Raw genomic sequence first — 16,556 nt, 5'->3', positions numbered from 1 at the left:
CATATTGCTAGCATGATTTTAGCATGATTAGCATGTTGCTGGCATGATTTTAGCATGATTAGCATGTTGCTAGCATGATTTTAGCATGATTAGCATGTTGCTAGCATGATTTTAGCATGATTAGCAGGCGACTAGCATGTTGTTAGCATGATTTTAGCATGATTAGCATGTTGCTAGCATGATTTTAGCATGATTAGCATGCGACTAGCATGTTGCTAGCATGATTTTTAGCATGACTAGCATGTTGCTAGCATGATTTTAGCATGATTAGCATGTTGCTAGCATGATTTTAGCATGATTAGCATGCGACTAGCATGTTGCTAGCATGATTTTTAGCATGACTAGCATGTTGTTAGGATAGATAGATAGATAAGTTTGAATAGATAGATAGATAGATAGATAGATAGATAGATAGATAGATGAGTTTGAATATAGATAGATAGATAGATGAGTTTGAATATAGATAGATAGATAGATAGATAGATAGATAGATAGATAGATAGATAGATGAGTTTGAATATAGATAGATAGATAGATAGATAGATAGATAGATAGATAGATAGATGAGTTTGATAGATAGATAGATAGATAGATAGATAGATAGATGAGTTTGATGATAGATAGATAGATAGATAGATAGATAGATAGATAGATAGATAGATTAGTTTTAATATAGATAGAGAAGTTTGATAGATAGATAGATAGATAGATAGATAGATAGATTAGTTTTAATATAAATAGATAGATGAGTTTGAATATAGATAGATAGATAGATGAGTTTGATTATAGATAGATGAGTTTGATTATAGATAGATAGAAACAGTTAGATAGATAGATAGATAGATAGATAGATAGAGTTTGATTATAGATAGATAGATAGATAGATAGATAGATAGATAGATAGATAGATAGATGAATATATATGATATGATAGATGAGTTTGAATGGGTTAGTAATAGTACATACAATATGTACATAGTACATAGACTATGAGTTTAATGGGCTTCAGTGTGTTTAGATTTGAATTTTTGACAGTTGGAGTTTGACGGAATGTTCAGTTGAGCAGAGGCTTTTCAATGTAAGTCTATGGGAGTTTTTATGATTTTTAATCTTCAGTTTTATGAAAAGTCTAAGTCCGATCAGTCTAAAAAGATATAGCAACTAACTTCAGATCAGTCTGAAGAGCTGGGCTGAGTTTGGAGTTTGTAGAGTTAAAGCTCTAGGAGGAGTAGCAGTCAAAAGTTTTAGTCTCAGAAGAATAATAATAAGAAGTTTAAATACAATATCAGTAAGTTGGCTCTCTCAAGCCAACTTAATTATTTGTTTATATACTATAAACACTTTTTATCACCTAATAAGGCAAAATAGTTTCTATACTGTAATACACACTATGTCAATTAACACTGCATTGTTCAAATACTTAATTTGACTTGACCTGACTTGAAAAACCATATATTGTATATTAATGTCTTTGTGTTTCCAAAAGTTTCAGTTTTTCTGTGAAATAATTGTTTTCATACAGCAAAAGCTGGATGCTTTTGTCCATATAAGGAATTTCCTGGTATGACTTTCTGCAGGAGAGCGCCACTGGCTTCGAGTATGAATGAAACACACACTGCAAGTGTTTAGCGCGTTATGTTCATCTTGCTGTATTCTAGGTCCAAATAAAATATCAGGTCATGCACAGACTATCCTGTCTCTTTGAGCTTAAATCTATATTTATTCACACCAGCTCTTGAAAACCTCTAAGCAAACTCATTTGACTGAAAAATTGCAGGGGACGAATTTCTGTGATGTAATATGGGGTGGGGGAAGGGGGGGGGGGGGGGGGGTTCATGGCCCTGCATCCCCAGTGTAATCTACGCCCCTGCTCCATATTTCCCTTTCTCACCTGGAAAATAAGGACACTTTTATCAGGATGCTTATATAACACATGCGTTATTGATTATAGCTCTATCTTCAATATGTTCTTCCCTCACAAACTTATCTAAAAACTGATTGTACTTGGATTACACCCCACACTTTGTGACTGGCTCCTAGACTCGCTGACTGGCACACCTCAGACACACTGTCATTACAAACATTGGCACCACACAAGAGTGTGTTCTCAGTCCCATACTCTACACACACTGTTCACATATGACTGTGTAGCCTCCCACGAGGACAACGTCATACTGAAGTTCGCTAGTGACACTGTAATGATAGAACAGATCACTAACGGGGATGAAGTGGCCGGCAGGAGACAGGTGGCCAATCTGGTGACAACAATCTTACCCTCAACATGTATAAGATAAAGGAGATGATAGTGGACTTGACAAAAAAAAAAAGGAAAAATCACCAGCCACTGTTTATCCGAAAGCTTGAAGTGGAAAGAGTAAGCAGCTTTAAATACCTGGGGGTCCACATCAGTGAGGACCTCACCTGGACACTCAACACCACCCACCTGGCTGAGGAGGCTGAGGAAGTTTGGCTTGTCACCTAAGATCCTCCACAACTTCTACAGCTGTGTAGTTGAGAGCATCTTGACCAGCTACATCACTGCATGGTGTGGCAGCTCTACACTGAGGGACCACAAACGTCTGCAGAGAGTGGTGAAGACTGCTGAGAAGATCATCAGGACCCCACTGCTCTCTCTGCAAGCCATTTACCATCGCAGAGTCCTCATAAGAGCTGCCTCCATTAAAGACCCCACCCCGAACACAGACTGTTCACACAGGAGGTATAGGAGTGTAAATTGCTGGACTTCAAGATTAAGGAACTCCTCAACTACTAGATTCTTAAACGGGTAGCTAGCTAGTGGACTTATCTATCTCAGAGAACAATCGGTTCAAATTGTTTCATCTCATTGAACATTTGTAATGTTATTGCTGTTATTACTACCATTGTATATTTGTTAATATTACTCATGTAGCCTCATCTCAAGTTGCACGTTATTGCACTATTGTTTTTGCACATAATTTAATACTATGCATTCGCATATATAGATATCATTTACATAGTCTATATTCCTATTACTTACTATTTTTTTATCACTGTTTCTTACATTGTATGTATGTATGTGTAGTTTTTAGTATAGTGTATAGTCTTTACATTTACATTTATCCGACGCTTTTATCCAAAGCGACTTACAATTTCTATATATGTCAGAGGTCACACGCCTTTGGAGCAACTAGGGACACATTGGTGTCTCACAGTGGATTTGAACCCGGGTCTCTCACACCAAAGGCATGCATCTTATCCACTGCGGCAACACCACCCCCTTTATTGTCCACAATGAATGCTCCTAGTCTTGGCATTAATAATATCAAAGACTGAATGGCTAGTCGGTAACACTTTATAATAACATTCTGTTATAAGTAATTTATAAATTATTAGTTAATGATGAACTAATCATTTACAAAACATGACTATATATTTATAAATGATTAATAAGTAATAAGTTAACATTTTAGTAATGTTTGATTAATTCAGTTATAAGTCACTTATAAGTTATTGGTTAATGATGAACAAATCTTTTACAAAACATGACTATATGTTCATAAATGGTTAATGAGTGGTATGCTAGCGATTTACAAATGTGTTGTAAGTTATCTTAAAAAAAGTTGAAATCATGAAATAAATCAATTTATTAGTTGATAACATTATCACTTATATGTCAAAATCATTTTGTATAAGTATCTCAATAAACAATTGTTAATCACGAATAAATGATGAACAAACCATTAGTAAATGATCATTATATGATTTATCAAAAGTACAAACATGCAGGTATGCTAAAGCACTATTTTTAGGAAGAGTTAACTCATTTGTTTTGAAGTGGATAATATTTATAAATGCCTTAGTCAGGTGATTCCAGTGGCTTGTGTTAAATCCTTTCTCTCATCAGCACAGATTTGTGCTCTGTGTGGAGTGTGTGGATCTATGATGAAGTGAACCTCTCAACCGCTTTTACCTACACTGAAGCCAACATCAGGTGCACGGAAGTTAAAGACTCCATGTGTGTCAGAGAAGACAGCTGTATATACCCTCACCAGTCAGTACTTAGTACACACTACAAAGTGTTCAACACCTGTTATAAATGATGTGTAAATGCATGAATAAATAATTTACAAAGCTTTTGCATCCCACTGCTCCATCTTTCAAGAATAATCTTTGCGGGAATCCGGCATTTAACTGATTGAGATTCAGGAAGTTGTCCTCAGCAAGCTGTCCTCAGCAAAATGTGCTGCACAAAGTTTTACATGTGGATTATAATTTTCAGGAACCGAGTTAAACATAAATTGTAACCATTAATCTCCAAGTACAGCTTCCCTGGGAAGGCCAAACAAAGATGATTGGACTCCGAGATGAAAATAACAGCATTTCAATGACATGGCAAACACAAACGCAGCTCTTCCTTCTTCTCCGTCGGAGCGCAACAAGACCACGCCCCCCCGTTTGTGAATTCATGGAGGTTAGTCAAAAAAAAGTGTTTTAGTGACGTCATTACTGCAGGAACTAGAGGGCTGTAGTCCAAACGGGACATTTTTTGTAGGCGAATTCTGTTTAATAAAATATCTCGCTTGGCATTGAACTTTGAGCTTTAGAATTGTACAGATATTATTTATACTCTAACAACAACATTACACACTAACTAAAGTTTAAAACATGGTAACACGAAGAAGGGGACCTTTAACTTATTACTTATAAATAATTTATGAAAGTATAGTCATGTTTTGTAAATGATTCGTTCATCATTAACTAATAATTTTTAAATAACTTACAACAGAACGTTATTATAAAGAGTTACCGACTAGTCTTTTTTATTAAATTCGGATAAATCAAATATATTTAAAGGTGCTGGTCATATATAATTAGAATATCATCAAGTTGGTTTATTTCACTAATTACATTCAAAAAGTGAAACTTGTATATTATATTCATTAATTACACACAGAGTGATATATTTCAAATGTTTTTTTATTTCTTTTAATTTTGATGATTATAACTGACAACTAAGGTAAATCCCAAATTCATTATCTCAGAAAATTACAATATAACTTAAGACCAATACAAATAAAGGATTTTTAGAAATCTTGGCCAACTAAAAAGTATGAACATGAAAAGTATGAGCATGTACAGCACTCAATACTTAGTTGGGGCTCCTTTTGGCTGAATTACTGCAGCAATGCACCGCAAACCATCATTGACTGTGGAAACTTTACACTGGACCTCAAGCATCATGGATTGTGTGCCTCTCCTTTTTGAAGCGAGACGCTTCTGACGCTGTCTGTTGTCCAGGAGTGGCTTGACACAAGGAATGCGACAGCTGAAACCCATGTCTTGCATTCGTCTGTTTGTAGTGGTTCTTGAAGCACTGACTCCAGCTGCAGTCCACTCTTTGTGAATCTCCCCCACAATTTTTAAATGGGTTTTGTTTCACAATCCTCTCCAGGGTGCGGTTATCCCTATTGCTTGTACACTTTTTTCTACCACATCTTTTCCTTCCCTTCGCCTCTCTATTAATGTGTTTGGACACAGAGCATTGTGAACAGCTGGCCTCTTTTGCAATGACCTTTTGTGTCTTGGCCTCCTTGTGCTAGGTGTGAATGGTCATCTTTTGGACAACTGTCAATGTGCATGTGTTTTGAGTTAATTATCTGATTAGAGTGTGGCACCAGGTGTCTTCAGTATTGAACCTTTTCACAATATTAAAATTTTCTGAGATACTGAATTTGGAATTTCCCTTAGTTGTCAGTTATAATCATCAAAATTAAAAGAAATAAACATTTGAAATATATCAGTCTGTGTGTAATGAATAAATATTATATGCAAGTTCCACTTTTTGAATGGAATTAGTGAAATAAATAAACTTTTTGATGATATTCTAATTATATGATCAGCACCTGTATTATTGGATCAAAAACCTCTACAAATTCTAGTTCTCAATGGATTTGTGTGTTGTATTGACACCTTTTGATTACCACTTTCGTGTTTACTTTCATAGAACAGTCTTTATTCAAATTAAGTCATTTCACCTTTGTTAAAATAGCACTTTATACAATACAGATTGTGTCATAATGCATGAAGACTACAGTAAACACTCAATCAATTCTTTACTTACCATAGAATAGTTGAAGGGTCTAGACAGATTGCTATTTTAGTTTTTTATGTTGATCCCCTCTTGAAATTAATTGCGTCCTTTTAAGTATACATATTGTTCCTTAAATCCCTACTGTTGTGGTCTTGTGATGTGCTGAGGTGGAGAGAGAAGGCTAATCTCTTAGACTAAGTGTCACTTCCACTTCATGTTGCCCCTGCCCAACCCTAGACTCAGAAAGAAAAAACATTATGACACTTTGAATGGCCTATAGCTCCTCACTACTAAAGCAACTTTTGATAATTTTTTGAATACTAAAATCCACAAACAATTAAAGATCATTTTTATGTCTCTCTTAAATAGTCTTCCTTGCACTTGTAAGGTACTCTGAGTCCATCTTCTAATTTTCAGTTGGGTTGTTGAAAGTAGCATGAATCATAATCACAAGTAATTTCTCCTATTGGCCTACTTATTAACCATTAGCTGCGCAAGAATGTCAACATTAAGGGAAGACTGCACAATGTCAAATGTGCACTGTGGGGTTGTTTTATAACTATGTAACATGATATATAGCATGATATACTAAGTTTCTAATACTTGAAAGAGAAACACACAATGCATGAAATGGTGAACATGTTCATTCAATGTAAACTATTTTAATATAGGGAACAGAAAACTATAATAACTGATAATAAAAGAAATGACAAATTATTTACATGTACAAACTCCCCTAAAACCAAAAAAAAAAAAAAAAACTGTGAATTATAAGTACTTATGTACATTATTTGAACTGACAGTGGATAGTTTTTTTTTTTCAGTAATCTTTTAGAGTGTGGTACTGTTCGAAACATGGAGTAACACACAACGGAGCGTTGCATGGCACACACATGTACTTTGTGAGACGCCTCTCCTTTGTCTTCCGAGAGCTGGACAGGCAGACCCTGCAGTGGCGCCTTGTCCTACTGCCCTGGGCGGTTGTCTGTGGAACTTTAGCAGGGAAATGCCTCGCTGTTAACCGCAGAGAATTGTCCAAAGCAGGACGGCCCCCTTTTGGTAGACACTGAGTTGTACCATACTGCCCTCTCATCAGGTTTCTTCTGAACTCCAGGGAAGTGATGACCTGTCCTGTTGATGGTAAATTACATTGGTGGGGAGTTACAAAGAACATAGAGTCTAAGGGTATTTTCAGACCTGGTTAAGAACATTATGTGAGAACAATCATTGGAAACAAAACTTAACAATACTCAGAGCTGAATTCTTAAATCACACCAAAAATGTATGTAAAAAAACTAATGTTACAGGCTGACTAACTAATCCAACTTGCATCATCAATGTAAGCATTGTCTAGCACGTGAAGACCATTTAGTTATCTATTAAATATTATATTGATTGGTATTTATTACTTTGTGTATATTATTTTTCAAAAAGCATATTATATGTTTGTTTATGGTTAAATAAAATGAAAAAAAAAAAAATGTTTCTTCAAAGATGAGTTTTTTGTGTGTGTGGGATATGATTTGATTGATATGATTTATCAGATTTAATTTACCTGATCAAAAGACACTTCAAATGTAAAATGTTTTATTAAAATGAATACCACATATTGATATTAGTACACACACACACGTTCATTGCATATATGTGTAGAGAGAGAGAGAGGACAATAGGAAAGAGTGGGTCCATGTTATATATACATAATGCATACAAGAAAGATATCATTTATTGAGGAGGTGGAGGTTGGCATTTATTTTGCCTGCGCTGTTCTGCCAACCAGTCATCTAAAGATTTGCCATTTGAGGCATGCAAGCAAAATGTGGCATTACCATATCGACTGTGGCCAAACTCTTTCGTTTTGGGCTGCCCACATTTGCTGCACATGTTAAAAGTAACCCCCCGCACATACTTCCTCTTATAGACTCCACTTTCCTTCTCCAGGGCCCGCCGACGCCTGTTCCTCTGTGTGTAACGGGACACAGGAGCAGCAGACACTGGAGCAGGCGGAACTGGGCCTGCATTGAATCTTGAAGCACCAAAAGATGGAATAACTATTGATACAGTCATGTCTGGGTTAAGGACTAGTGTGCCTAACAATGACCCAGGTGCTGAAATGGGCTGCACAACTCCTGATGCTGTGAGGGCAGGTGCTATAGCAGGGGGCTGTCGACCTGGTCGCAGAAGAGGAGCCCGCCATTCTTGATTTGTCGGAAGGATAAATTGATGTTTTGGGCCTGATGTCGATGACGTTTCATCCATTTTTTTCCTTGACGGAGGAACCTGCATATCAGCTACATCAATTCGGTCAGGTAGATTAAGTACCTGGGTGAGGACACTCATTTCCTTATTCTTCTGCCGCTGCTGAAACCTGAAAATAAATTACTTGTATATAAATTTGGAATTATTCAGTTAATTTGAAGCAAATAATTTGCCTATCTTACCACTGAATGAGTGTCCTCTGATTTAGCTCAAACAGTTGGATCGTTGTTTCATCCATCAACCTGTGACTGTTAAGCACCAGCTCTCGGATGTGGAGGTAATCCGAGAGGATTTTAGACCACCTGGGGGTGCAAACTCCAGCCTTCTTGGTCGGCGACTTGTGTAAAGCACACAGCTTCATACAAATGGCCTCAACCAAGCAGATGGTGCTTTGCAACAGTGCTGGACTCCCAGGATGTCCAATCAGACACCGTTTCACACTCTCCACACCCGGTGTGACTTTGGACGGCTTCGGTGCCTTTAAGTTCCCATGTGTCAGCTGAGGCTGATAGTTTACCTGCTGTTTATCAATATGAGGGAGAGCTGTCCACAGCTGGATGGCTTCTGTCACCTGCAGGTCATTGAGGTAGGGAGCCTCACGAAGACCCACCAGGTAACCAGCCAGTTCCTGGACCTTGTCCCACCAAGTGATGTTATCGGGTCCAATGACTGCTCCCTAGTAAATGCAGATTAATGTTAATACATGTGGAATAAAACAAGATTTAAATATAAATAAGTCCTTTAAGTGTCTTACCTGAGCCTCATCGGAGAGACTGCTTCCAGTGTCAAATGGCTGTGACAGCACTGAAGGGGCAGGTGCAAGATGCTGTCTTTGTTCACCACCTTGTCCTTGACTCCCTTCCTTAAACCCCTCATCTTGCAGGTTCTTGTCATCAACTTCCTCCACCAGCCTGTCTTCCTCCTCTGGTTTCTGAGGTACTGGAGTCAGATTTTTGCCAATCTGGCTGTAAAGGTACTCCATTCCCAGCAATTCACCTACAAGAATAAAGTGGAGAAAGAAAGTAGATTTTTTAAATATTTTGTCTAATACATTAAAGGCTAAATAGATAACTCTGAGTCAACATTAACAAAAACAATATAACGATGGCTGTTGCATTTTACATGAATTTTAAGTATTAATAAGTACTATGATTAAATTTGGGGAGGGCGGATGAGGGTTTCTCGGATGACATCACTATTATCATTACCAAATATTAAAGTATTATTTTTAATAATTATGTTTAGACATAGGACCCAGAAACCATGACTAATCACACAATACACACATCATTGTTGACAGCAATATAGCTTAATTAGCGGATAACCAATGATTTTAACTAATCTGATCAGTAGTGACATGTTTTTTCTGCATTTACCATGGGAAAAGTTACAGGTTCACAGGTACTTAAGAAAACGTGTTATACAGGTGCTGGTCATAGAATTAGAATATCATCAAAAAGTTGATTTCACTAATTTAGTTAAAGGCCAAAATCTCAGAATATTAGAGTATTACTTAAGACCAATACAAAGAAAGGATTTTTATACATCTTGGCCAACTGAAAAGTATAAAAATGGAAAGTATGAACATGAAAACTATGAGCATGTACAGCACTCAATACTTAGTTGGGGCTCCTTTTAAAGTGAAGTGAAGTGACATTCAGCCAAGTATGGTAACCCATACTCAGAATTTGTGCTCTGCATTTAACCCATCCGAAATGCACACACACAGAGCAGTGAACACACACACACACACTGTGAGCACACACCCGGAGCAGTGGGCAGCCATTTATGCTGCAGCGCCCGGGGAGCAGTTGGGGGTTCGATGCCTTGCTCAAGGGCACCTAAGTCGTGGTATTGAAGGTGGAGAGAGAGCTGTTCATGCACTCCCCCCACCCACAATTCCGTCCGGCCCGAGACTAGAACTCACAACCCTTCGATTGGGAGTCCAACCCTCTAACCATTAGGCCACGACTTCCCCTTTTGCCTGAATTACTGCAGCAATGCGGCGTGGCATGGAGTCGATCAGTCTGTGGCACTGCTCAGGTGTTCTGAGAGCCCAGGATGCTCAGATAGTGGCCTTCAGCTCTTCTGCATTGTTGGGTCTGGCATATCACATCTCCCTTTACATAACCCCATAGATTTTCTATGGGGTTAAGTTCAGGCGAGTTTGCTGGCCAATTAAGAACAGGGATACCATGGTCCTTAAACCAGGTACTGGAAGCTTTGACACTGTGTGCAGGTGCCAAGTCCTGTTGGAGAATGAAATCTGTATCTCCATAAAGTTGGTCAGCAGCAGGAAGCATGAAGTGCTCTAAAACTTCCTGGTATACGGCTGCGTTGACCTTGGACCTCCAAAAACACAGTGGACCAACACCAGCAGATGACATGGCACGCCAAACCATCACTGACTGTGGAAACTTTACACTGGACCTCAAGCAACGTGGATTGTGTGCCTCTCCTCTCTTCCTCCAGACTCTGGGACCCTGATTTCCAAAGGAAATGCTAAATTTACTTTCATCAGAAATCATAACTGTGGACTACTCTGCAGCAGTCCAGTCCTTTTTGTCTTTAGCCCAGGCGAGACGCTTCTGACACTGTCGGTTGTTCAAGAGTGGATTGACACAAGGAATGCGAAGCTGAAACCCATGTCTTGCATTCGTCTGTTTGTAGTGGTTCTTGAAGCTCTGACTCCAGCTGCAGTCCCCTCTTTGTGAATCTCCCCCACATTTTTGAATGGCTTTTGTTTCACAATCCTCTCCAGGGCGTGTTTATCCCTATTGCTTGTAAACTTTTTTTCTACCACATCTTTTCCTTCCCTTCTCCTCTCTATTAATGTGTTTGGCCACAGAGCTCTGTGAACAGCCAGTCTCTTTTGCAATGACCTTTTTTATCTTGCCCTCCTTGTACAAGGTGTCAATGGTCGTCTTTTGGACAACGGTCAAGTCAGCAGTCTTCCCCATGATTGTGTAGCCTACAGAACTAGACTGAGAGACCATTTAAAGGCCTTTGCAGATGTTTTGAGTTAATTAGCTGATTAGAGTGTGTCACCAGGTGTCTTCAATATTGAACCTTTTCACAATATTATAATTTTCAGAGATAGTGAATTTGGGATTTTCCTTAGTGGCAGTTATAATCATCAAAATTAAAAGAAATAAACATTTGAAATATATCAGTCTGTGTGTAATGAAAGAATATAATATACAAGTTTCTTTTTTTTGAATGGAATTCGTTAAACTTTTTGATGATATTCTAATTGTATGACCAGCACCTGTAAAAGCTAAGCTATTTTGGCTTGTTTTATATTCCAAAAATACACAATGTATATGAACAAACAATAACCTATATTCCATAATGAAGTAAACCATAGCCTTACCTATTGTAAAGATGACCATAATAGCAGCCGGTGATTGATCAAAAGTAAGCCACAGAAGAAAAATGTGATTGGTCAAAAGTAAGCCACAGGAGAGAAATGTGATTGGCTCATGTGGGCTTACTTTGGCTCAGTCGGTGGGAAGCAGTAGAAGCAGTTGCCCTTCTACATGCCTGTCCAGCTCTCCTCGTATAATGGCCGGTTTCCCGGTATCTCCTCCAGGCTCTTGAAACTATGCTGGAGACACACCTAACTTCCTTTTGATGATATGTATGGATGTGCAATCCGGCTGGACCTTGACTGCCTCGGTACTGCATTATGCTACAGACATTGACAATGACCCTAACAAAACTAAAGACAAATCAGACAGGAAAAATAAGGAGAGGAAAATGATCTGTGGCCACCACCCACAAAATCATTCCCTTTTGGGAGGTTATCTTGCTGTTGCCCCTTCAGTGCACCTTTTGTCGCTTTCATTTGCACCACAGCAGGCGAAACTGATTCTTATGCTTCCTAACTGGACAGATTGATATCTCTTAAGTTTAACTTACTTGGTGTTATACTGTGATTAGGGATATCGATATTCAATCATTTCCATGATCGATCTTTGTTTAAATGAACAATCGATTAACAGTTAACCTTAATGCTGCTAAATACGTACATTGCAGCAGCACACTGGTATGACAGGATGTGCAAAACCCACTCAAAAAAAAAAGTACTTAGTTTGATCTTGCTGGATCGTGTTACAAGAAAATATATGATTTTAGATTTTTACGTCACAGGTAGGCCTATTTGTTTTAAAAAAATCTGGCATATGGTGCATTATATCCTGACGATACGGAGCCAGTGTGGGTATGGATGGATTTATTTGGAGGTTACTACTCGAATCTCACAAATCAAAATGTTTCCATATTTGCAATGTATATGAATGTTAAACTTATTAATAATGTAAACTACTAGGCTTGTACTTTACAATCTTTCGCATACAGATGGAAAATATCATCCTCTTCACATGATCAAAAACATCCGTGGCATAACAGGTGAGTGGATCGGTATACTAAGGTCTATTTAAACCGACCAGTGTAACCTTTTATAAATCCATGGAGAAAATAGATCATAGCAATACAAAGATCAAACTACTTTCCATTAATTACTTAAAATCACTTACAGCAAGTGAAAAGTGTCTCTCTGTATATATGCATCTATCTAAATGTACTATATAGCCTTTCATTGGTTAACTTAATTTTGTATTTCAATATTGTTTCTTAATCACCACATTTAAGCAGCACCATTAAGAGCAGAAAACACATCAAAACTCTACAAAGCACAAGAGTATTGATTAGATGCATATATGTTTTCTCTTTAAAAAAATCTACCGTATTTTCTGGACTATAAGTCGCACTTTTTTCATAGTTTGGCTGGTCCTGCGACTTATAGTCAGGTGCGACTTATTTATCAAAATTAATTTGACATGAACCGAGAGAAACAAATGACGTGTCCTTGAGCAAGGCACCGAACCCCAAACTGCTCCCTGGGCGCCGCAGCATAAATGGCTGCCCTCTGCTCCGGGTGTGTGTTCACGGTGTGTGTGTGTGTTCACTGCTCTGTGTGTGTGCACTTTGGATGGGTAAAATGCAGAGCATACATGTTTTTAGTCAGTCTGGAATCTAAAGTTGTGCTTACAAGATCAGTTTGGTACAAAGCATATCTGAAAAAAGGAAAAAAAACTTGTAGATGAGAATGTAAAGATACGTTACATATAATGATGCTTTTTGTTATTTTATATATTTATTTTCAGGATATATATATATATATATATATATATTTATATATATTGTGGAACATTAAACCCATAATCTGCTTCTGAACTGAAAATGCTTAAATTCATTTGTTTAACTTAATTGTGGAACAGTGTATATATATATATATATATATGTTTAATCTACTTTTGTATTCTTTTTTTCTAATTTTGTGTGTGTCTTAAGAGTCGGATCTTCTCATGTGATCTCAACCAGCTCCATGTCAAATAAAACATCTTTAATCACAGACACTCTCATATGGCATTCTTCAAAAACATTAAGCTTTGAGAATGAAAACTAACCTGTTTGTTCCTCAGTATCTTCATGTTTGACTCTGAATGTTTCTTCAACCTTAATTTCTTCAATCTCTTCTTTAATAAACACCATCTCTACTTGTTCCTCCGTATCTTCTTGTTTCACTTTGAAAGTGTCCTCGATCCGCATGTCTTCGCTCTCCTCTTTAATGAACGCCATCTTTAAAATAGTAAATTTAAGATGAAAATAATTAACAGAAAGCAAAATAAAACCAAACTAAATCCCTAGTTCAGTCAAGTGGACTTAAATCACCTGATTAAACGAAAACAATAAACACCAGTAGTACCAATTAATAAAAGAACACAAGTTATACATAAACGCCATTTACATGTTTGAATTATTAATGTTGGTAAATTTAATGATTTGTAGATTACACAGTTTTGATCGTCGTGTGACGTCAGAGCGCGGTGAATCGAGCGCTTCGAATCACTGAATCATTTGACTCAATACGGATTTTCGAGTCTAAAATCAGTTTCTCTCGCCACTGCTCTACAGTGGCCGAATTCATGTTTATGATACACTGAAGCACGATACAGGGAGCGAAATGTGATGCACCTTTTAAAATTATTATTTGATACATTTTTACAATGTTAAAAATAATTTTACACTGTCTGTAAAAACTACAAAATTATCCGAAAGGGTTGCACTGAACGAAACATTTTAGTATCTTAAAACACAAACCTTTTCTTCAGCCGAATCTCAGACGCTGGAACGCGGCGCAGCCTTGTGACGTCACATCATGAAATCAAAATAAAAGTCCCCTTCACACGCTGCTGTCTGAAATGAGAAAAGTGCAATAATAAATAAGAATTAGTACTGGAAGAGTATTACACACACACACACACACACAAAAAAGCAAAATGGTAATGTTTGGGTGCAGAGAGCATTTAATATCAGATATAGATTAAAATGGAATTACCAACAAACAAAGAGTGCATAAAAAGCAGGTGTAAGTTGTTGTGTTTATATTAAGTGAATATAACAAATTCATACAACAAATACCTGTATAAGGGTATATCCATAAAATAAGTAAATTAACCAATTTTGTTCACATAAAGGATTGTAGAAATTAGTAGACCCTTGATTTAATTAAACAAATGTATTTTCTAGTACTTTGCATGTCCTCCAAAATTTTAAGTAAACTGCCCGAGTCTTTTTGGCACAAAGTGTACAAATTCATGAGAAATTGTGACATCTGCTGAACTCCTGGAGGATGACAACTTACATGATCTTTAATAGGGAGTGTTGCTCAACTTGTCTCTACAGTGTCCCTCACAGGTGCTCAAGTTTGAGTGAAATGCAAGTCCACTGAAGGATTTTTACATTATTGGGAGAAAGAAATATGATATTATTGTCACATTGAAAAAATGCCCAACAATGCAGGAAAGGACAAGAGGTTAGTTTTTATTTCACATCACACAGTGCTGTGTGAATTCATCCAAACACAAATTTACTGGATACATTAGTACAAAGCAGACTACAGAAAACAGTAAAGATTAAGTATTTTGAGTTCAGAAAAGGGATCCACAATCACTTCACCTAACAGATTTTCAGAGCTTCTGACCCCACTTTCACACAATTGTATTTATTTAATTTACCAAATGCAAAAAACTATATGTGGGACAAACTAAGAACAGTATGAATCAGAATTTACCAACAAAAACATAACAGAGAAACAGAAAAATGTGGTTCAACATTTTATTTCTCATGGATTGCATGTCCACAGCAAGGTAGCGTCGTCCTGAGGGCATTAGACAAAATTCCTGCCTAAGAACAGGGTCAGGATAACTCATGACCTGTCTAGCCTTCTGGAGCCCTTTTTTTTTCCAGTGAGAGCTCAGGTCTGTCGGCTGAACACCAGTGATCTTGGATAAGATTTTAACAATACTGCTGAGGCTATTCCACAGACAATCCATTAAACCAGCAGATGAAAGAAAATGTTAAAAGGCTTTCAATGAAAAAGTTACATAAGATCCTTTGAGATACATTGAAAGAATTTAGCTTCCACATCAAGTGAATTCTTTGTTGTCCCCGCTTAATGATAGACTCTGTGTTTTTATCAAACATGGTTCCTAAGTACTTAAACGTCTCTACAATTTCAACATTTGCGCTATGTATAATGCTGGTTTCTGGGTTAAAACAGTTCTTTCTAAAATCAATAATTAACTCCTTATTTTTTGTCACATATAAGTCCAGTAGGGATTCATCACACCAATTCACGAATTGTGATAAGGCACTTCCATGGTCCAATCGGTCCCCCTGAAGAAGTGACAATAGGGCAGTGTCATCAGAAAATTTCATAAGGTAGCTACCCAATTGGGAAGTCATGGAGCTATCAGTGTACATTATAAAAAGCAAGGGAGAAAGGCCACAGCCCTGCGGAGACCCTGTGTTTGAAGTGAGGATAGTGGACATGTGGCCATTCACAAATACCTTCTGTAGTCTGTCTGTTAACAAATTTAAGAGCATTAATAAAATCTGATCAGTTAAAATTAAAATAAGAGGCCAGTCGCTCAATTAGAATATGAGGCTGCATCTTATTAACAGCTGAAGAAAAATTAGATGCACTCCGATTACTTAAAGGGTTAGTTCGCCCCAAAAATGAAAATTATGTCATTAACAACTCACCCTTATGCTGTTCCAAACATGTAAGACCTCTTTTTATCTTCAGAACACAGTTTAAGATATTTTAGATTTAGTCTGAGAGCTCTCAGTCCTTCCATTGAAGCTGTGTGTACGG

At 37.3% G+C, this 16,556-nt stretch overlaps 1 protein-coding gene across 3 annotated transcripts; it reads right to left on the bottom strand.

The window, feature by feature from the left end:
- Nucleotides 1–7,638: 7,638 nt before the first annotated feature.
- LOC127969237 (uncharacterized) lies at nucleotides 7,639–14,597 on the bottom strand. 3 transcript variants are annotated; one of them, XM_052571080.1, is made up of 5 exons: nucleotides 14,498–14,597; nucleotides 13,804–13,975; nucleotides 9,087–9,328; nucleotides 8,515–9,008; nucleotides 7,639–8,441 (listed from the first exon to the last, which is right to left on the bottom strand). In XM_052571080.1, exons 2-5 carry the CDS (start codon nucleotides 13,973–13,975, stop codon nucleotides 7,799–7,801), a joined length of 1,551 nt encoding a protein of 516 aa, XP_052427040.1. In that variant the 5' UTR covers nucleotides 14,498–14,597; the 3' UTR covers nucleotides 7,639–7,798. The 3 variants fall into 3 exon arrangements, with proteins under 3 accessions (XP_052427040.1, XP_052427031.1, XP_052427049.1); XM_052571071.1 differs by lacking the exon at nucleotides 14,498–14,597 and adding an exon at nucleotides 11,827–12,053 and having other exon boundaries at nucleotides 13,804–13,952; XM_052571089.1 differs by lacking the exons at nucleotides 13,804–13,975; nucleotides 14,498–14,597 and adding an exon at nucleotides 11,706–11,970.
- Between the last annotated feature and the right edge of the window lie 1,959 nt (nucleotides 14,598–16,556).

The sequence above is a fragment of the Carassius gibelio genome, chromosome A4 (assembly GCF_023724105.1).
Source record: "Carassius gibelio isolate Cgi1373 ecotype wild population from Czech Republic chromosome A4, carGib1.2-hapl.c, whole genome shotgun sequence".
In the NCBI taxonomy this organism is placed as follows: Eukaryota; Metazoa; Chordata; class Actinopteri; order Cypriniformes; family Cyprinidae; genus Carassius; species Carassius gibelio.
The sequence above is the reverse complement of the archived record's forward strand: the minus strand, read 5'-3'. Positions and strand labels throughout refer to the sequence as shown.

Bases quoted from the DNA above. Each gene is read 5' to 3' on its own strand.
- LOC127969237 (XM_052571071.1), bottom strand. From the start codon at position 12,019: ATGCAGTACCGAGGCAGTCAAGGTCCAGCCGGATTGCACATCCATACA. The intron at 9,009-9,086 runs GTAAGACACTTA...TGCATTTACTAG, and splicing joins GTCTCTCCGATGAGGCTCAG to GGAGCAGTCATTGGACCCGA. The intron at 8,442-8,514 runs GTAAGATAGGCA...ATTTATTTTCAG, and splicing joins CAGAGGACACTCATTCAGTG to GTTTCAGCAGCGGCAGAAGA.